At 40.2% G+C, this 22408-nt stretch overlaps 1 protein-coding gene across 5 annotated transcripts in view; it reads right to left on the minus strand.

Moving 5' to 3' along the window:
- The window catches only part of UNC13B (unc-13 homolog B), a 205786-nt gene that overhangs the window by 71129 nt on the left and 112249 nt on the right, over positions 1–22408 (minus strand). For 3 of the 5 annotated variants that reach the window (XM_088157156.1, XM_088157155.1, XM_088157157.1), the window contains 5 exons: positions 19684–19706; positions 13182–13228; positions 8813–8891; positions 7016–7090; positions 6161–6380 (listed from right to left, as the gene is read on the minus strand). In XM_088157156.1, coding sequence (XP_088013282.1) covers positions 6161–6380; positions 7016–7090; positions 8813–8891; positions 13182–13228; positions 19684–19706 — 444 coding nt within the window. The remainder of the gene's footprint in view (positions 1–6160; positions 6381–7015; positions 7091–8812; positions 8892–13181; positions 13229–19683; positions 19707–22408) is intronic. The other 2 variants (XM_014886034.2, XM_088157158.1) reach the window with 1 other exon arrangement.

Below are 22408 nucleotides of genomic sequence, written 5' to 3' on the forward strand. Positions count from 1 at the left end.
TGCAATAGACTAACCACTGAAGTGTCAGAAGTTCATTAAGGACACTGTATACCAAGGCATGTTATTAAGGACCTGGGTGTGAAACAAGATATAATTTTACATTACCAGAGTACTTTTTCGTTTTTCTTGCTGGAGGCCTGATGTTCAGTATTTCATTTAGTACAATAAAAAGTACATGCCCCAGAGTTTCCTGTTGGCTTAAGATGAAATGAAATCAAAAATACTGGAATTAATTACACAGTCCCCGCTGTTTCTACTCACCGGTGATGCACCTAACATTTATTAAAGAAATATGAAACTGAAATGATACCAGGGGCTATGCTTTGAACTTCAGATTAGAAGTGCTATTCAGCTTTAACAGAACGAGGTCTCCTGAGGATGGAGATGGACTCTATGCTATATATGCAGAACTACAGAAAATTACTGAGAAATTGGGAAAGGCCAAACTGAACAATTTGCCTTCCCTAGTTGGAATTCCGAGATCTGTCATCATCCAAAGAAATCAACTGACCTTTCAATCATCCTGACCTTTCTGACTTCAAGGAAATTAAGAACCCAATTAAAACTCTCCTTACTGCAAGCATTGCAGGAGCATCAAATGAGGCTTTAAAATGCAAATTTGGACAAACGGAGGAATTCTAATTATAAACATGTTTAACATCCCCACAATCTCCAGACACCTTGTCAGTGGATTTATTCCTCTCGAAGCCTAGCAGCAGTCCAGGGCACCCTGAGCTGCAGGGTGTTCAAGCCATGACACACAGACCCCTCTAGTCCTCTAGTCACCTCCAAGACTTGGCTCTGCCTTGTGACTCCAGAGGAAACCTCCCACCTCCATCCACGCTGCTTCCCCACTATGCCCAGATAATTTGTCCGGGCATCTCCCTTATTCCTTCCCTGGAAAAGATCTCCTCTGCCTGCAGAGACTGTGCCTGAACTGCAGGGCAAAAGCCTGAATCAGACAGACACCTTAACAATACAGACTAACAAAGAACAGACAATGTCTGGTCTGGTGTCTCAACAGCAAACTCCTTCTTTATTTTGACTCCTGCTTCTTGGTACCAAGAGGGCTTCTACACCAACCATTGGGGGACAAATTAACTGTGATGTATATGTTTTAAACGCAAAACATGCTGCTATATATTGAATGGTAGAGGGTGCTTTTCCTGCTCTTGGACTGGGATCGTGTTTCTTTAAGCTGCAAAGAGGTTTTTAATCAGTGGATCAGCTTTTCAAATCCTGTGAATGGCAAAAGAAAGGCATTGGAATATACAAGTAATGTGTACAGGGCTTTACTTTTTCCTCTATAAGACTGAATTATTAGTCAATTTATGACTGGAAACAGAAAGCAAACATACCTATATTGTGAATTTTATTGATACACCTATTAGTAAACCACCAGGGTTGTTATTCAATGCTTTAAGAAGAATTCCTGACAGCAACACTGTCAGGATAGAAGGCAGCTGTTCAGTAGGCGGATAATGCTTAGAAATTATATATTCCTGAAAAACTTAAAATAGATATTCAAGTTTCAAATAAAGGTATCCTTCTTCCTTCTGTGCAAATATTTTCCTACACAGGACTCTGAGAGCAAACAACTGTTCATCACCATGGCGTCTAACTATCATTCGACTCAGAAGCCAAGATGATTAGCACATGACTTAATTGGTCTGACTAACCCCCCACTCACTGACTTGGTCTCAGAGCTGCAGCCTCTGAACTCAGAGTACAACATGCACAAGTCTCTCATCCAAAAAGCAACAATCACACCTGCCTCCCAGTCCTGAGTCAAAATGCATCTAACAAAAAAACCAGTCCTGAACTGCACCTCTGAAGACCTCTTACCAGGCTCTTGCTCACACAATGTCCTTCCCTTCCACCCTCTTGGTAATTGCTTCTCTGTATTTGTTCCTTGGTCACCTACACATCCAGCCCTGGATTTACTCCTTCTTTGACACCAGAATTCCCCAACCCACTGTAATTCAGACAGTACTATACCAATGCTCAAGGCACGAGATAAAAGCTCAGTTTCCAAAAGCTTTGCATGCCATGTGGATGTTAAGAACGTCCCTATATCCACTCTCACTCAAGTAAGAAAAGAAAGGTACCCATTCAGCAGAGATTTCTACTACTTCCAAGAATAGCAGAGGCTACAAAGAGAACACTGTCCCTTGAGCAGGTATTTATGAGCTTATGATGAAAAGGTAAGTGCCCTACCATCAGAATAATAACTCCTAAGTACCTACAACACTATGAACCAAGAGGCTGCAGTACACATACTACATCTGATTCCAGGTTATTGCACTTCAGACACCACCAATTCATGGAATAGCCCTGCTGATGCAGTCTGTAAATGGGCTTTGATTCAAATTGCAACAAAGCATTGCTGAATTTTTCACCAGTGCAGTCCCACACTGATGATAAATTTGTTGAGTGTATCAGATAGTAAGTTTCTTCAAAACCTAGAGACAAAGAAAAATATCCTCATAAGAGATAACCAAACTTAATTCTAAACGACTTGGAGAATTATTTTCCCCACAAAGGTATGAAGGGTGGAAAATGGATAAACAGCACATTCTAAATCTAAGGAATAAAACCCCAGGTGTCTACCCAAAATTTTAAGGCATAAACAACGGAAAAGTATTTGAGATCAGCCTGAACATTCATTTGACTCCAGTGCAACATTTTCTGGAAGACTTACACAGATTGAACTGAATATATATCCTGAGGCATCAAGGTATAATCAATAGAATTGTATTTGCTACCAGTCTGAAAATTCATTTTACTCCACTGTTATATTTTTTGGAAGCCCTAAATAGACATAAGTGAAGATATGTCCTGAGAATGTTTTGGGTTTTTTGCCGACAGCAACAATAAAGCTTCTATTAGGAAAAATTTCCTCCTGAGTTCAATATACAAGAAAGTTCAGTCTTGAATTTATGGGATCTCTAAACTGTTGTCACCCAGACACCCTGTTTCTCATTCCCCAAGCACAGACTAGGTTCTTCAAACATATGTATAAAAAGAAATTTAACTTCTCCATTTTCCTCTGGCTTGTTGGGTTCCAGTTAGAAGAATTTTAGCATCAACACACCAAGGCAAAGAACATAGTTGCCTGAAATTGCCTTCTAATACATTTCTAGTATTGATAACAGTTGATTACCCATTCCAGAGGGACATTCATCCCTTTTTCCAACTTTCAGCACTCCCCCCTGTCTTTTCTATCTTTTCATTACACCATTACCATCTCCAGCTTTCTCTACATCTTACTTCAGCTAATGACATCTTCCACATTCACAGTGGGTAACCCTGCAGACTGCTTACAGTCTCTCTTCCTTGATTCTGCACACTTTACAAGTAACTCAGTAAGTAAATTTTTTTTGTTGGGTTTTACCTTTCTACATGCTTCACACATTTTAAGCCTGTTGTACTCTCAGCTGTTTCCTCTCTGTTTCTGTAACTCTGCATGATGAAGTATCCTGAAACTACATTTAGAAAGAAAATGTGAAAACATCTGCAACCCCCTGAATAAAATAACAAGTTCATACTTAATGCTTTGCCATATACGAAAAGTAATTTTCAGTTGTTTCTTCTTTTTATGGAAAAACACACAGTATTGCCATCATCACATCCCACAGCCCACTGCATAAGATTATGTAATTACAATTGGAGATAAGAAAACTTTCCTCCATGGTTATTCTTCAGACTCTCAGCTCCAGAAACTCCCTGTTCTCGGTGAGTCTGAATCACTTAAGTTGTCTTCTACCTTTAATTTTCTCATAGCAAATTCAGCCCTTTTCCTCTTTCGTAAACAATAAGCTTAAAAGATCATCTTTCTCCCTGTAGCTTATCTCTCTCTTCCCCAACATGGCGAAAGCATAAGTAAGAACTAAACCAATTCACAGAGCCACTGCTCCCAGTTATGAAGCAGTATCTACTGCCCAGTAAGGCTTTAAGACATGGATATCTGTAAACTGTAAGAGTAAGCCAGAGTCGTAGCAGGTACAGTAGATACGGATGTCCTACACCTCTGCCCTGGGGTTTAGAAACATTGTTAGGACAGACCTAGCATAGCTTTTTTTTTTTTTTTTTTTTTTAAACAGCATGATCCTGGCCTCCTGTCCCAGACTGACAAGCCTCTCTTTTTAAAGGTTAACAATCTTGTATCATCCTCTCTCAAGACATTCTCATATTTCTCCCATTGCTACTGAACTCTCTCCAGTACCCATTCCCATCTGAAGCCTCCCTTCTTGAACATGAATTGCCACAACCTTCCTCTGCAGGAACATAGTCCCTCTTAGTCATTAGCTATTTCTTTAATACAGAGGTTTTTCCCTATTGTTTTCAACTTCAGGGCCACTGCTCTGTACAACAGCTTTGTGCCTGCTTCATCTCCACTGCTGGTGCAAACCTAATCCTCCTCGCTTCTCCACAGATTTCTCCCTTTCTGAGATATCACCATTCCCTTGCAACATTACAGCATCACGTGTATGCATCTGAATCAAGCCTGAATGCTTTGAGCTTTTCACCTCAATACTGAAAATTACCAGTGAGCAGAAAGTTCTGGCGAACTCCAGAAATAAAAAGGTTATTCTCAGGAACTGACCCTGCACATCAGACTGTGACAGAAAACTGAGCTATGACCAAACTACATTCTCCTGGACCAAATGGCAACACCATAGCTCTTTGCTTAGTCACAGAAAGCTCTCAACAAAGCCAAGGTGCCAGTGATGCAACAGTTCAAATGCTATAAACTCACTTCCCAACCCTCAAAGACAAATCTAGAACTGCTAAGCAGTCAGGGGTCAGAGGTGTTTGGCCAGGATCACGTCTTACAAATAAGCCATTGCAAATAGCCCTAGACCTAACTATGACAAATTTAAGACTCTGCACACATAAAAAATACAAGTATAAACAATATCCATTTGCAGTGTTAAGAAGAGTCGTAAGAAAAAACAAATTACCTATGATTCACTGGTATCCCTTGCTGAATCACTCAGCCTGGCTTTCCCAAACTACAGCCTAAGGCAGACACAAGATCTGACTTTTCATACTCCTAGAATTGCTGACAGGAATTTGTAATAAGTCCCTTCATACTCCACAAACTTTTCTGATTCCTTAGACTTAATCCGTCAAGCTACAATGACAAGAAAAGTATGAGTGAACAGAAAGAGCCACACCTTCCTATTCAACACTTAATACATATGGAAGAAATTTCTATTCTATTTAGACTGAGATATTTTGCTCTCAAGCAAGAGTATAGATTTGACACTGAATTAAGAAATAGTATTTCAAGCAAATAAAAACAACTGGACCAAGGCAGATGCCTAAATGAATAATTTTTCTTCTCTTTTTTCCCCTTTAATCAAATTCCTTTCAAACTTCTCCATTGTTTGTATAAGGTGTAATTCATTCTGAAAAGTTACAGAGTTCCTTGAAGAGATGACTTAGCTTTTTACTTAGTTTTTTACACCAACAAAATAATCAGAAATACTAGTAGGAAGATGAAATACTGTCCATATACTCAAACACCACCCTTGTATCTGACTCACCATCTCTGTTAACTCTGCCCTAAGCCTCTAAAGTGGTTCAGCCAAGCAGACCTACTGTTGAAAAGACAAAATGCCTTCCCAAGGCTGCTGTTGGTACAGATAATCCAGGCTAAATCTATACCCTAAGCAGGAACTCAGCTTTGCTGTGAAAAGCTTAGAACAGTGGCACAGACCGACAGCTGGAACAAGCAACCTGACTGCAATAGCAGGGCAGGGGGGACAGAACAAATGTCAGAATCAGCAGCCTCATACCCTATTCATCCAACCCACACTTCAGTGCAGGATATGCTGGCAAATACACAACCTGAGCTGACAAAGAGAGAGCAAACGAAACAAAAAAACAAACCAACAAACAAAAAAATCAACTAACAGATAGATGCGAAAGAGTAAAGAATTAAACCTTCTTTTAAAGGACATCAAGCACAATGCTGCAAAGTTCTCCTGCATCAGTGGAGCTGTCTGTGCCCCCAGAAGGTAAGCCCAATGGCACCTTTTCAGAAAACACACCATCACTGCAACTTCACTGATCCCTGAGATAGGAGCAGTACATTTAGGAAGGCTCTGGTCACCATTTCTGGAACAGCCACGCTCCACTGGCCCCTACTCACTCTGCAGGCAGTCAGCATTGAGCAAGTCTTGGCACTTCTCGTGGCACTTGACCCCGCACTCGCCGCAGCGCATTCCCTGCCGCGCGATGCCCCACAGCAGCCCCTCACATTCGTAGCAGTACGTAGGAGTTGTGGCTGTCCACACCTCGAAGTTGTGTGGGGTTGTACAAGAGATGGGGTAAATTAAGGCTTGCAAGGTCTTCTTGTAGACATGAGATTTCTGAAAGGCAAGAGCACGTGTAAATCAATATCCAAGAAGGTGACTGGGACTATTTTTGCTGGTTAACACAAGAGAGTTACAGGAAAAGGCACGACCAGTGTAATAAAGCTACACATCTGAGGTGGAAAAATGCATCAAATTTTTACATGTGGTGTCTGAGGATACCCCCCCACCTTCCAAAAATGTCTCCCCAGGCATTAAAAAAACTGGAAGACAGAAATTAATGTTTGTGGATGGGAAATATCTTAAATAAAGCAAGTTTCACACACTCTCCCTTAAGGTAGATAGCACAGAAGGAAATGGTAAGATTACTGAGATCAGGAAGTGTCTGGACAACACCATCAAGGCAGATGATGTCTCTTGGGGTGTTCTATGCAGGACCAGGAGCTGAACTCAGTGATCCTGATTGGTGCCTTTCCAACTCAGCATATTCTGTGATTCTATGTTTCTACATTTTCAGGATTATATTGATACATTAAACATTATTTTTACGTGCTTAGTTTCTTTAAACAAGCTATACAGGAAGCTTTGCATCTATATTTCTAGACATCTGTGAAGCTGGTTCTGAATCTCAGAGAGCCAAATCCCTTTAATTTGATTACTAAGAAGAGAAGTCAAGCAACCCTATCACTTACCAGCTCTTCATCTTTGAGAGATGTTCTAGTAGCCATTGCTGAGGTAATTCCAGCTTTTCGGGACTGAACCAGTGACTAGGGAGGAAGAAAGTTTGTTATTCACCACCAACTTTTCTAAGTGCAATGGCATTACATGCCCAGAGATGTGAGCAACGGGACTCTGTCATGCCAGACACCAAACGAGCAATCTACTGCATATAAGTTGCTTTCTTAAATGACTACTCACATCTCAGAGGAGTCAAATACTCTGAAAGGTCTCCAAATTGTTTCCATCTGTTCATAATCAGTCTCACTCTAGTAAATTTCTATTTGTTTCTCTGAAAGAATTGCTAATGAAACCTGGGTTCTCATCTCCACTTCTACATTCTGGTAGCAACAGTAGCCCTTCTAGTATCTGAGGTCACTACAACAGACTCACTTTTCTATCTCTAACTTCATTCATATCCAAAAGATTATTCATCAGCTTTACAAAACATACAACACCCCAAAATGTGACAGTAAAGAGGTTGCAAGTAACAAGGATAAAAGAAAAGGGAGTGAGTTGGGAGCAGAGATTTGAATGTGATGGTGTATCACATTCATCAGCCATCACTGAACACAATGAACTGCATTTTCCCCTCGAATAACTGCTTTTCACATCATGCCAACGGTGCTTTTCAGCTGTGGACAGCACAGGGTATTGTCTTTGCAGCACCTCACAGTGGCATAGAAGGGATTTCTGCAGCCACTCCAGTAACATGAAAGCAGAGAAGGATATTTAAAGATAGCAGCATTTGCTTTGAAATCATCCAACCCTTATCAGCCTTGTACCACTTATGTTCTGCTTTATGGTGTTTCAAGAGAAACTGAAAAAGTTCATTCCAACAGTGATGGAGCAGGACAGAGTGCTGGATATGCATTCACCGCAATACTGTAGTTACAAAACAAAAAGCAAAGAAGTGGAGAGGGAAATAACATAAAGTAAGGGTTTTTTTTCTGGTGAAAACTTAATGGATAGTCTTCACCTCCACTTACCATGGCCTGTGAAGAGAGAGAATGAATGCATTCAAGGGAAGTAACACAAGTTAATGCCATTATTGCAAAGATTTAAGATAAAAGCAGTTAGCTAGACACATACCAAGCTGCCCATGCATAAGCTGGCAGACAAAATTGTATGCATCTTTTCACATGAATTACAGGATATAGAAACTTTGGTCTTTCAGCTGTTACAGCATTTCTCTCAAGTATGGAATCGCTACGTGTACTGAATACAACCAACAGAAAACCATTTGTCCTGCAGAAGCCTGATGCCACCATATCCATACAAGCATATGAAAGTTGTCCTCATTACTCACTTGGTTCTCATGCTTCCTCAGTGCAGAAGTCTACTGGCAATATTGCAAATAGCTTTTAAAATCCAAGCACATATGCTCGTTTATCTATCCTCTAAAATTCCAGCCTTCTGGTAAGCTGCCAGACCTCACATGGACACTAAAACTTTCCCTAAGGTATGTGATATTTAGCAAAACATTTAAAAACTATGCAGGCCTAAAAACAATCAAGTATTTTGTGTAAAATAAAAAGGATAAAGAACATGAAAAATACCCTGATTCTGTCAAATGAATGAAATTGTCTACAAAATCATAGCTCATTCTCACTGAGATTTTCCAAGCAGTACTCCTAACCCTTTGGCATAAGAATTAATTTAACAAAACATTTGAGCTTCTTGAAGTGACAATGAATGTGCCCATGTATCAAGAAAGTAAAGCCAGCTGGGTAAATGCTGTGTGGCAGAAGAGAAACAAACAAATTTCTTACCAGATCACTGACAAGTGGAATTGGCTTTTTTTTGCGTAGATCAGGCATGCTATCGATGCCATAGAGACCACCTGCAGGCCTGGAAATTCAGGAGGAAGAAAAAAAAACCTAATTAGTTTAGGGTTGGGAGGGGTGAAGAGGGGGATGCTTTACTGGGGGAAGAAAAACAGCCAGAAGATTATACTTAAGAAAGTGTAAAGTTAATGCTAAAAACGATTAAGTGTTTATCTTCAGACACAACAATCCAGACATTCCTGCCTGGAGTTGGTGGTTAAGAGGGAGCACATCAAAGAGAATCAGCCCAGGGGCTGGATGCTGCTACCCATCTTCAGATTCTAGTGCAGAACACACTTAATACTGGCTCTTGAGGTCCATATAATTACTAGGAAAAACCTGACACTGGAGGAGAAAACGTATTGTTTTTATTTCTATAAAAGAGACCATTTGTGGTGCTCAGCATTTCAAGCCATGCAGACCTGTACACACAAGAGATGGTATTTGCTGGCAGAAGTGACAATGGAGCAAAAGGGTGATTGCACCAGCAACACTCATGGCCTGATGAAATAAAACACTCTAACCTACTTCCCGACCAATGAGACCAGCTTAGATAATTATGCCTGGATCCTGCCACTTACCAGAAACATCACATGGATGTAACCCTCTACTTGAAGATGGTGTACTAACCCAGCTTAAAGGCCCCCAGTAAATGCATCCATTTCTAAGGACTTTAGATAGTGCTTTTTCCTACAGCTGAAACTGAGTACATACCTCTCTGCTGTGGCTTCCTCTCTGCAATGAACACCCAGCCCAGCAGGCAAAATCTGAAGCATCTCTTAATGTCTCTCTCACTCTCCCCAACTCCATTCTGCTCTCAGACCTTGCTAACATTAAGAATATGGTTCCCGAGGTCGTCTTCTTGATTACAGAGACTGCAAAGGAACCCTCTTGCCTCTCCATCCTTAGCCATTTGTCTTCACTCCCTGCTGCTCTGGCTTGCATGTTCTGGTATTTGTGTGACAAACTGGCTGGCAATTTCAGTTCGGTTATTTTGTTAATTTGGTACAACCCAGTCAAAATGCTCTGTAGGAAAATTATAAGAAAAAGGAGTACGGGACAAACTGCTTTTACAGCTAAAAAAACTACCTTTCAAAACAACCTAGGAAATCAAACTGCCATTACAAATTCGCACATGCCACAAAAATTGTGAGGTTGATAAATGACAAGAGACAACCTGCAGCCATTAGAGAGCAGGGTCTACTCAAGCCCCCCTAAATACAGCCAAAGGCAAAAAAACACCCAAACAAAATATCCAGTGTGACCAAACCTATACTATAGCTTGAGGATGGACAAGGATGTCACAACACAGCCTAGCATGAGGTTGTGACAAAGAGGAAAAGAGCCCATTATTACAGGAACATGTGACAGAATTGTAAGAGTAAAATTGACTTTTTTGATAGGGCGTAGGAGGGTGACGTGTCCGAGCCATGGCTGAGCTGACAGCTGCTGCTGGCTGAACAAGCCTGGTGGGAAGGTGAGCAGTCATGTGTAACTGCAAGAGTTGTGTCAGCTCCACAGTTTTCCAGCAGTGCAGTTTTCCAACACTGGAAATCCACACAGCGAGTGTTTCTTACTAGAGCCTATCATAATTTCCAATAAAGAATTCCAGAAAAACTTTTTGACCGAGTCATACAGCAAAAATCCCTTCTGATTTATTACAGAAAAATCTCACCCACATCAAGAAGTACGAAATATGTTTATATTGCCACATTTCTCTGCTGCCTTTAAATTATAAAACATTTCTGATACTGGTGATACTGTTTTGGGGTAAAATAGGTGTCATAGCAGACTACTCAGACGATGCAAAGAATCCCAGGATTACTTAAACCCAACACAGCTTATTGATAGATAAGCTTTACGTCAAGGATTGGTGTAAATCCCTTGGATTATGAAAGCATATATAAAATCGAAAGGGAGAGTATATAACCTGAAAAGGTGCAATAAAATGATCACAAGTAAAACTCCAGAGTTAATGCTCCTGCTAACAGTTTTTTCCTAAGTGATTTCAATATTTTTTCTAATTTAATTGAAAGGAAACTGTGATACTCTGACATTTCCCAGGAAAGAAGAAGAACATTAAAATTGCATGCTTCATAAATTCAAGATCAGCCTATAAAAATTATTGTGCTTGAGAAACACGTCTAGTCAGAACTTGGTTTGTTGCAAAATACATTTGATAGAATGAGGCTTATGAGAGAACAAGTGCTAAGCCAGGCTGACATTTGAAAGGTGCTTGTATTTGTCACTGAAGAGAGGTGTCCTAGTACCTACATAGTTACACACCCAGGTGACCGGCTTTTATCTTGTTAATACTAATCTTAAAAATTCAACAATTCCTAATTTTCAAAAGTGTCGTGTTTTCAGTTACCTCAGTCCCTTTATTCAAGCACAACTGCCATCTCGCTTAATAAAATCAGTGTTTGTACAGAGAGAAGAATTGACGGTGCCTCAAATATGCACAGTGTAGTTTTATGTGTAATAGGGTAACTCTCCTCTGCAGCGGATGCAATATTTAAAGCATTATTATGGAGAGCTGTATTGAGTGAATAGCATTTCTGTATGAGAAGATAATTTGCACTAATAAATAGAAGATATAGATATGAGATACTACACCCAGAGACTGATCCATAATACCAATTGTACCTTTTTTTTTAAGTGATATCTCCAAAGCCAGTGATAACAGACAGAGAGCTCCTGTTATATTATATAGTAAATGAAAATTGCTTGAAGCATGTATTCATCTTTTAATATAAGCTGTATCACACAGAGGCTTCCACTAAATCTTGACAATCTAAGTAAGCTAAGGTGGTTTGCAATGACAGAGAATGACTACTTTCTTCAAAAGACACCACAACTCTAATCTTTGAAAAAAATTGAAAAAACAACATAAATGCTTTAATATACTTTGAGACTAATAAGCCAAAATGTGACTAAGGGTGGAATTAAAGGTTTACGATCCACAATCACCTTCTTTGGGAATCCCTTGCACGGGGTGAGTGAGTATGACAAACTTTTGTCAAAACTACATTAGCCAGACTGTTTAGTTGTATCTTGCATAGAAAAGAAAAGAATTACAGACTAGAGCAAACAATGCCACATATTGACAACGCATGTTTAAGTAATTCAAGAGTTGTAGGTGTATCCACCTTTCAGGCTAGGAAATAACTTGGTGTGCATGAACCAATAAACCAAGTACATTGTCTCCTTGCTAAAGCAGGAGAAGGTGCTGTTTACAGCTACAATAAATCACTGCCTCCTGTTCCTGCAAATTGCCAATTCTCCAGCAGCCCCCTCACTAAGTCCCAGGTTCCTTGGGAAAAGCAGGGGGTTGCTAGGCAGCTCCAGGCATCCGCAGGTGATGCTTCATGGGAATATCAACATCACAGAACAATGACTCCAAAAGCAGAAAGCCATATAATGAAGTCTCCAGTTTAACTTCATGTTTTACTAGGGAAGCTTCCTTCAGTAATATGAGAATTAATTTAGGTGTGTAGCAGGTCAATGTCTGACTGAGATTTCAGGGCAAGTCTTGCTGCTGCTGACTGACAGCTCCTAATGGATGCCCCACCACCAAACCGAATCACCCTGATCATATACCAAGCACAAAACCTGCAAAATGTGTCACTGTCTTTTCCCTGCCAGAGAATCCCAGGGAAGCTGCCATGCTGGCACCTATTACCACAGAGTGTCGTGCTGAAATTACAATCAGAATTTGTCTGGTTCATTTGATGCAAGTAATGTGCTATGGAGAGAACGCACGACCTGCTCACTCTCATTTGTACAAAGCAGGCATGATGAGAAATGATTTAAAAATATAAATCGCAATCATTTCTAGAGTTAGTGCAGTTTTATCTGCTACAAGGAATCGTTGCAAATACAGAAAACTTCCCCAAACTTACATTCTTCTTGTAAGAGCAAAAGACAAGGCACTCTTTCAGAGCTACTCTCCCCTCTCTGCTGTCAGCAATGACTGTTCCAGGAGAAAGTATTTCATCCAGACCACTCTGAGATGCTCAGTAGCAGTTATTTAATACTGCTGCCATAAGCACTTGCCACCAACACATTATACATCATACACTGCAACTCTAGCCTTGCTCTTAACCAGAGGTCTGGAAGAACTGCACATCCCACCTCCAGCTGCTTAAGAAGAGACTAAAATACAGCAGCAGCCTGGCCTTTAGTGAGGTTTGGCCACTTGATTATTTCATCAAAAACATCATAAATGCTATTTTTACTTAGATTGAACGGCAGACCTCTGAAGTGCACTCTAATTATAAATACAGGGATAAAAGGGTCTCAAAATACCACTTACCCTCCTTTGAGCCAGGGTGGTTTTGATGGATCAGCCTCATCTTGGCCCTGAAGTGGGAGAAGGATAAAAAAAAACCCATGAAATTAGTTTCCAGAAACACCAGAAAAAGTATTTGTATTTTGTTCTGCAGAAAGGGTAACAGACCACACTGCATGCAGGCAAATGCATACAGAAACTCGTTCAAGCACCTCTAGTAACCAAGATGCCAGGGGGTAAGTCATACAGACACAGACAATGTAATTTCATTGAACAGCAACAGACTGGAATCTGAAGAGCCTGTTCAGTGCAACTCCTCATTCAAAAGGCAATCTTGAAGACAAACTTTTTCTTTTTTTCCAACTCCCGTTATTGGAGAGGTCCTGTTAATACAGGTCACCAATTAACATGAAAGTGGTTATAATGAAGATGTTATAAATTAAAAGCCCTTGTATGAAATGCACAAATGACAGACTAACATGAACTCTGTATGAACACTTGTGAGCTTTGCCCATGCCCAAAATGCAAAGACTCTTTGGTCTCCTAAGCAGAGAGGTCCCATTACAGCTTCACTCATTTATTTGAAAGCATTTAATTTCTAACAGGCATGAAACAAGGGCCACCAACTGCAGGTCAACTGGGATCTCACTGTGATGGAAAACGTCACAGACTGCAAATGTGGGGCTTCATATTTATTAATTCAAACCATGTTCTTATGTTCATATTTAGACTACATTTATAGAGTGCTGTTCTGTTTCTCTGAAGATCTTGAGTGGACTAATTAGGAGTGATAAGTATTTGAACATTTGCAATGTACCTAGAAGAAACAATAGGTTCTAGATGAGGGGAAAATGGTTACCTGTAACTGGAAACCTTTTTGTTTCAGCTCACACGTCATATGTTCTCCTGCACTTCCTGAAAGAAATGCTGCTTTCACACAGGACTAAGCAAGTCATGATGCTAATAACTAAAACTCCGACCTCAGATAATCATATTTGCCAGGAGAAAAAGAAGGCTGCAACTTGCACACAGTGAAAAAGAAAGTATTTCCAGCCATGGAACTCACAATCTGAGAATCAACAAAGTAAGGGAACTTGAGTCAGGAAATAAGATGCAACTTTATGCAAGATAAAAGAACACAGCCCCAAATGAAAGTTCTTTTTTCTTTTCTTTTCCTAACCTGTGCTCTGCGTGAGTTGTGCAACCCCACATTGTTCACAGGTGACAAAGACTCCCAAGAAGAGCACAAATCAAGGAAAATTAGTTCTATTTAAGGTATCAACTTGAATAGAAGAAAATGTCCAAACTTTGTATTTTTGAGTCCTAAAAATTAGGGAATTTGCAGATTTAAAGACTACATATTAGTAATGTTCATTATTTTATATTTCAACAGATTGAACAGTTTGAAGTTATCCATAATGGAATGCACAGGATCAGACAGGCCTGCAGAGCAGAAAGGGGTCCAGACCCACAGTCCAGTACCATGGACGTTTCCCCACAGCTGCAGCAGCATACAAGGCTCCACTAATTAAGCTTTGCTACCAAAACCCCTCAGCCTGAAATCTCCATTTTTTCCACAGGGATCTGAATCAACTGCTGATCAAGAGAGATTTCATAAAGTAAATACAACCAGATCCTTCTGAGCACACATCTCTACCTTTGCATCTGAACAAGTGTTCAGAGCTGTGGTTAGAAAGCAACACTAAAATAGACAAAGATTTCATACTGGACTGAGCTTGACACTGATGGCTCAGCTGTGCTGAATGACAGACAATGACAAACACAAACGTGGCAACACTGACTGGCAGAAGGAGTCAGTAATAACAAAGTTTTCAATCATTTTACGTGAGAATGAAATATAGGTGATTGGTATTTGAGACATCCACAGATCACAAAACAGCATGTTCACTGCAGACTGGAGAGCGCAAGAGCATCAAGAATCTGGGAAAAAGGAAGAAGGAAAGATATAGGGAAAGCTGTTACCTAGATAAGCAATTTCCTACAGGCAGCCATGAGTCAACAGAGAACAGTCAGGAATGTGAATGTGGGGAGGGCAGAAACTATGATCAGGAAACAAATCTACATCATGCCCCAGATTCACGATGTCCAAAGTAAAATTTGCCACGAGTTCCAAATAATTAAAATAAATGAGCAAAAATATAATTTATTTTTATCAAGCCTCTCAGACATGCAAATAAAAACAAAAGGCAGAGCTTCTCTAGGGTCAAGATTGAAAATCATCTGGGCATAACCACAGAAAACAAAAGAAAGAGCTTTCAGTAAGTAGCAATATTGATGCAGGGCCAAAGCAGGTGATGACTGTGTGAAAGCAGGAGTTATCACCTGCTGAAAGCAATGTAAAGAGCTAATTTGCTCCAGGCAGCCTTCTCCCTGAGAAAATGCCAAGAGAACCAGCACCTGACATCCATCAAACGAGGGCTGATGCCTTGAGACTGTAGAAGAGCCGATGCAGTACTCACAGTTAAAGTGTGTGTGTATGTGGAGGAGGGGAAATGTGATCCAGATTATTGTAGGACCATTATTGGCTTCAAAAGCTTGAAAGGATTCTAAGTAAACATGAAGGAAATAATTAAGTTGGAGGCTATTGAAAAACAGGAAAAAATACAACAGAGGCACAACCAATTTTGCAAACATTCTGGTTTTGTTTCACAAAGCAACTGTTTTTCCTCTAACCATAAAACGAATGATGAACTGAATTTTCATTTCAAAAAAACCCCAACCTTTTGATGCAGTGCCATGTGACGTTAATGAAGACCGGATAAGCTGAGGAGGAGGAAGGAGCTTTCAGGTGGATAAACAAGTAACTGTAACTGAGCCAGCCATGGACAACGCAATAAGGAAGCTAGTGGGAGTAAGTAGGATCTGCTGATAAAATCTGGAAATTACAAACCCAGGAGAATTATTGACACTGAACTCTCAGGTCCAGTAGAAAGAACTGATGGCAGTAAATACTGAAACAATGGAGGATTAAACATGGGGGGAAAAGCAAGGTAAAAGCCCCAAAGGCTGCTGTGAATTTGACTGCATAGAAGATGCTCCTCAGTGGAGAAAAGCATGAAACAATGGATTTGAGTTCTACCCATCACACTGACCATATGCCTCTATGATACAGCCAGGTAGGAAGAGAACATAATCCATAAGAGTATGTCCAATGAAATGTCTCCACAGAAGTAAAAATATAAATACCTTTGTACTGTGTTTGCAAGATTCCTTCAGACAAGCATATGAAATTGTTTTATTCTGCATCAAAGTAAAAAAAAATCACAAAGGAAAATGGCAAAAGCAGCTGGAGGATATAAACACAATCCTATACGGAGAAGAACAAAACATCTTGCTTACTCTGGCTAAAAGAACCTTTCCCTTTGTTTGTTCAGTAGGCAGGTGAATGGGAGAAGAACTGCAGCTAAACAGAAGATGAAAATTCAAAGATGTCTCACGACAGTGATTTAGTAACCTTTCAAAAGGAGAAGCAGACACCGAACCATAACAGTTCTAGAGAATGAAACTGGAAGGTTTATATAAAAGGAAATGGCATAGTATCACACAGTGGCAGTCACCAGTAAGTCCTCTGCAGTCCCTTCTTGACACATGTAGTCAAAGAACCAGAGGCTGTATTAGCTACATACACTGGCAGGAGGGTTTAAGACATCTCCAGCAACACCAGCTAAACAAAGTAATCCACAGTTTGCACCCCTCTTAGGAGTAAGAACTTCACTAATTCCTTCTCATTTAAAGAAAGCAAACACCAATACTGTCCATCCAGACGGATTTGCTGCAGGTGGGGAGTTTCCAACTCTCCAAAGGCAGCACTCATGCCTGGACACAGCAGGGCTCCAGCAGCTGCCCTGGGATTTGTCACCAGCCATGGGTCTCCTTAAATTCAGCCCAGGGCAGCAGCCTGAGCTGGCCAGAGCCTGGGCAAGCAGCAGAAACAACAGGCAGGTGAGAAGAGCAGAGCAACAACTGTCAGAGCTTTTAGCACTGTCCTTCCCAAGGACAAATGGGAAAGCAAAGGGAAAGCAGACACATTTAACACCCTGTCATCAATCCACACGCTGCATGTCACAGAAAGTGTTTTGCTTGCTTATGGCCTTCTCTGCACAACTCTGTCACTTAATCTTTCCCTGAAATGCAGCCACACCAGACTGAACCTGAATTTTACTTTTTTTTAACCTCCAGTAAGCACATAGGGGAGCACTGAAACAATGAAGAAATAAACATGTAAGTAAACAGGCCATCAAATCCTTATTTGATTTTTTTTATTATTATTTCTGGTGCTGGTGGATGACATTTTTATACCTAATGTCCAACAAATGCTCTCAAATGGGGAAGTGCTTGTCACTCCTAGTACTGCAGTATATTCACTCACAATAAAGGATATCATAACCAGCTGCTGAAAGGTCTTCTCCAAGTAATTAAAGTTTCTTATCAAGCAAGAACCAGTTAGAAAAATGATGTCAGTGACAGAGCAGCATAAATTTAAGACCCTGGATTAAACAAGGCAGCAGACATGGTCACTTAAGGCAAAGTATTCACAGGGAAAGCAGCGTTTGGTAAAGCCTAAAGAGGAAACAACAGTTTTGCTTACTCAGAAAAAGCAGCAGCTGGGCTTAAAAGCAACTTGAGAAGTTATTTAACAAAGATGGAATTTTAAAATTTTGCAAATTCTCTCATACACAAGAAGATGCTTTAATGAACAAACAAACAATTATGCACTTCTGTAGAAGTGAAAGTCCATAAAATGGATAGAGGGGCAAAAAAAGAAATAAAATAAGAAATCACAAAGTCTGGACCAGCACAAGGGAAAGGAAGAACATCCACAGATCTGTTAGGCCTCCATATAAATCTAGCTCTCCACATAAAAGCCTTCCTAAGAATGTAATTTTCCATCACATTTAAGTACTGTATCTACCACATTATCCTCTTAAAATATAAAACAGATGTAAAACATATAAAGCTGCTTTATTTAAACAGATAAAAAAATCAATAATGACGTCTTATTTGTTTTGAAAATCATCCTAACTTGTTTTCAAATACCATGTTTCATTACTAAACCTCAAAACCCTCAGTTAGATATAGGTTAATCTGAATCAGGCTAAAACAAGGAGCAACTCTTTCACAGACTAAATTAAACTTCTGGTCATGCCTAATTAGAGCATTTCTTCAGTGGCATTAACAGAGTCAGACTGAACTAAATCTTCCCAATTAAACAAGTCAGTCTTGTGGTTCAATGTCTTCATTCAATCAAGTATGCTGCATTTTATGTGGAATCCAAAGCTTCAACAAGTCAAGGGATTATTTTAAATTCATTCTGTATTCTGCAACAGCATGCAATTAATTAAGGGCTGAAGAGCCCCAAAGGAAGGTCCTTTCAACTGATGTATCATCCAGTAAGTATCACTCTTCCAGTTGCCAGATGAACAGTTTAAAGGAAGTTACAGTGATTTTGTACCAAAGCCAAAAGGGGACTGAATTTATCACCAATATTTTACACCAAGCATCTCTGCATTCCCGAAAAAGTATTAATTGATAGATATTTACCAGTAAGAAGGAAACAAAACTTCTGATATATGAGCCAATAAAGATTAGAAATGCAAATTCATCAGACTCAAGGGATGACATCTTCATGGAGGCCCAAAATCTGTGCAAGGTTCGGCTTCTCCTGGAAGCCAGTTTTGCCTCATTTACACAGCTACGGGAGGGAGGGAAGCACAGCAGGCACTGAATACACATAGCACAAAGTCATGAAAATCAAACAGCTGAGAATCCAAAAGCCAGTAATTTCTCTACGTGAGATACAGCTGCTAACACAACTGTTGACAAAGCACACAGCAGCCAACAAAACAATTCTGCAGATCCTCCTAGGAGCAAAGAGCTACCTGTTGCCCACAGGATAATGGGCAGAGAGGTAGCCAGTCCATGACTAGAAAGGGAGTAACTGCATGTATTAAGGAAAAAGTTCTGCCCTTCCCATGGGGCACAGGGCCCTGATCAAAGCAAAGTGACCACCTAAAAAGGCATGGGACCTGCAGCAGACATCTTTCAGCACCCAAGTTTGATTAAACTCACTACTACAGCCCACAAACATACTTTCGACTTTTAACGGATGAAAGTGGACAAGCCAGACAGAGATGAAATGAAATAATATAACTGAAGAAAAATGAGGAAATACTTGGTTTAAACAAGGTTCATAAAGAGGAAGACTGGAAAAGACAAGATTAACAACTTGTCCCCTGCTAACACAGCGCCTGTGCTCATCACACACACTCCACAGAGTACCAAAGGGAGGAGATCACTCCAAGCATTCATGTTTTCCTCTTTGTACAAGGTCATAGGCACTGAACAGACTCTTAACTCACACACAGTGTTAACAATGACTCAGACAACCATGGCATGCTAAACAATCCCAGCGCCTCAGCGGGATCAACTGGCTACAGGAAAATGAGACATGCACACACAGGCGTTTCAGAAAGAGATGCTGGTTACAAGGGACACCATGTACAACCTGGAGCTCTCCTCTACCTCCTTCTGCAAAGAAAGAAAAAGAAAAAAAAGAGAGAGGAAGGAGAGGAACAAAAGTTAGTAGACCACATTTCTGCCATGAGTTCTGTAAAATGACTTTTACGGAAACTGGGGTAAAGGTGTGCCACAAGTTGATAACATGTTTGTGCAGCAGAGAGTTTTCCCATGTGTTTCCTGGGACATACACCAGACAATCTCAAGTTAAAACTCATCAAATTTTATCCATAACCGCACATGCATTAAAACATATGCTTTCGAGAGCTCTTTTTAGAGTTACTGTTCCTATTTCATAAACTGAAGAATTTTAAGTAATCTTAACACAGAATTGGAGCCGCCATTTATCATACAGGAAAAAACCCTGTATTTATTACAAGGAGGAACAAATTTGTTCCCCTCTCTCCCAGACTGCATCCACCGCCTGCATCCCTGCATCTGAAACATCCCCCCTGTTCCCTTCCTCACTCCCTGTACATTTTGCCCAGTATGAGGAAACTGGCAGCTCCCACAGAACACATTTTGCTTTTGCAAATATCATAATGCAGAGAGATATTTTCTGGGTTTATACATCTAGGCAATTTTCCTCTGCTAAAAAAAAAATAAAAAATCCAGAAGCCTCCCACACTAAATCTCATGTTTATGGATAGGCAATTTCAAGGCTAGTAAAGTTACATGAGAGTCATACTCAAAACTTCCGGTACAGACATGGTATTTTTTTAAGTCTTCCAATCAGATAATTCTCTACATGCACAGAAGAATCCTATTACTCATTTGTGTATGAAAGATGGAGGGAAAGGAATATCTTCATGGCAACAGCAGACACTCAAATTGGTTTAAAAGCAAAAATAGTTTTTGAAGTTACTGTCTATATGGGTGTAATTACAGACATGCAATCAACTAAGACAGGAAAATAGAGAAGCTATTTTAACTCAATTGCTAAGGAGAAATCAAATTACTTTAGCAAACAAAGTGCTGGATTGTAGCTAAAATAAAAATCCCATTTTCCACCTTAAGACATGCCTGCATGGATGCTCATTAGAAAAGAAAGCCTCTGGACCACCCTGCAGGCTTTCCCTTTGGAGATAATGGAGAGAAATCACAAGCAGCAGGATGCTGCAACCACTGGTGTGGCACCAAGTCCTGTGTTTTGGCAGTCTGTCTGCACAGACCAGCTGACCTGGAAAACCTGAGGAAACCTGGGGTCTTCTTCCAGACCCAGATGGAGTCCAGATGTTTTATTGGGCATGGACCCTTCTGACTGCTCTCCTCTGAAGTAATTTTCTATACCTTATTCCTGCCTGTCCTGTCCAATTAAGCAAAATCTTCTCACCTAGACAGACACAATTTCACATCAAGTCCTTTGGTTTTGTCCTTTTTACACAGTCACCCCAAGCCTTTCCAAACGAAGCCAAATCTCTCCTGACTTCGTCCCTGGGGTGGTTTCAGTGCGTCTCAGGGAGATCCAGGCATCCCTCATTCCTGGGTTTTTAATTCCTTTGCCCTTGAACTCTATTCCTTCTTGGCCTCTCCTGTGGAGTCCTGAAGCACAGAAGATGCGGGAGACCTGGACTTTGTGTCCCCTCTCAGGTCTGCTGTGGCTCTCAGTCACGTCGAGCAGGGAAATCCTGCTTTTAGCCCCCGGCTGGAAAACACTGAGGACAGATGGAGTCTCTGGCAATGCAACAGCTCAACAGTAGCAAGCTACCAGTGAGCATATGCAAGCTAAACATTTTTCAAAAGCGTATTCACTCTGCTAATTTGGGGTTGATTTTCCACAGAAAATTCCTTGACACAGGCTAGCACTGCCAAATTTTAAGACCTCAGGGCACTAGAGCTTCTCAAATATAGGTCAAACTTATTTTTATACAAACAAAAGCAATAAATCTTGCATTAGACTATTTTTTGGATAATTTAAAGAACAAAAGAACCCCAAAAAACCCATTTTGGCTTAAAATCCATATTCATCTTTGATTTCTGAGCCCCATCAGTTTACGGCTCTTAGGGATAGTTTCACGCAAAATGTAAAATTTGGCAAAGCCCTGAGTAACTGCAGACACAGATTTAAAACCTTGTGTCTCACTACAGCATGTGCACTCACAGCTTCATCAGTGGTGACTAACTTGGCTAAACCCTGATCATAGAATTCTTTCACCATTTCGCTTTTGAGCAGTCACCTTAAATCTCATAAAATCTCTAGCATTTCAGGGCTTTACTTTAAACAAATTCAAACTATCGTCATCTTCACTCACACTTTTTTTTTGCTTTTTCTCAAATTTAAATTTTAAAGGCTTCCTCAGATTTTCAGGGGGTATTTTATCTTTTTTCTTTCGACTTCCAATTAAACACAACAATTGTTTATATGCATCTGCCAAGTTCCAAGTTCTTCCGGTAATTTGCTCTGTGTTCAACTATAAATAATTTAAACCTTTATGCCAGCGCATCATCTCTGATTCACCAAAACATGCATATTTACCAACACCTTCAAACTTCTCTTCCATTCCTTTGCTGGAGGCTGCTGCCAAACACATTAAGAAAATACCTCAAACTGAACTTTTGAGCAAATGTGAGGTTCTTGTTTCAGAGCCAAAAAACAGCTGCAGGACTGGGTTTTCAGTGGACCTTATCCGGGAACTGAAAAGGCTATTAACAACAAATTACATTTTTTAATAAGACACAAACACTTATCTACAGCTGGGAAAAAAAGGCAAACC

This window comes from Sturnus vulgaris, chromosome Z (genome assembly GCF_052056855.1).
Source record: "Sturnus vulgaris isolate bStuVul1 chromosome Z, bStuVul1.hap1, whole genome shotgun sequence".
NCBI lineage: Eukaryota > Metazoa > Chordata > Aves > Passeriformes > Sturnidae > Sturnus > Sturnus vulgaris.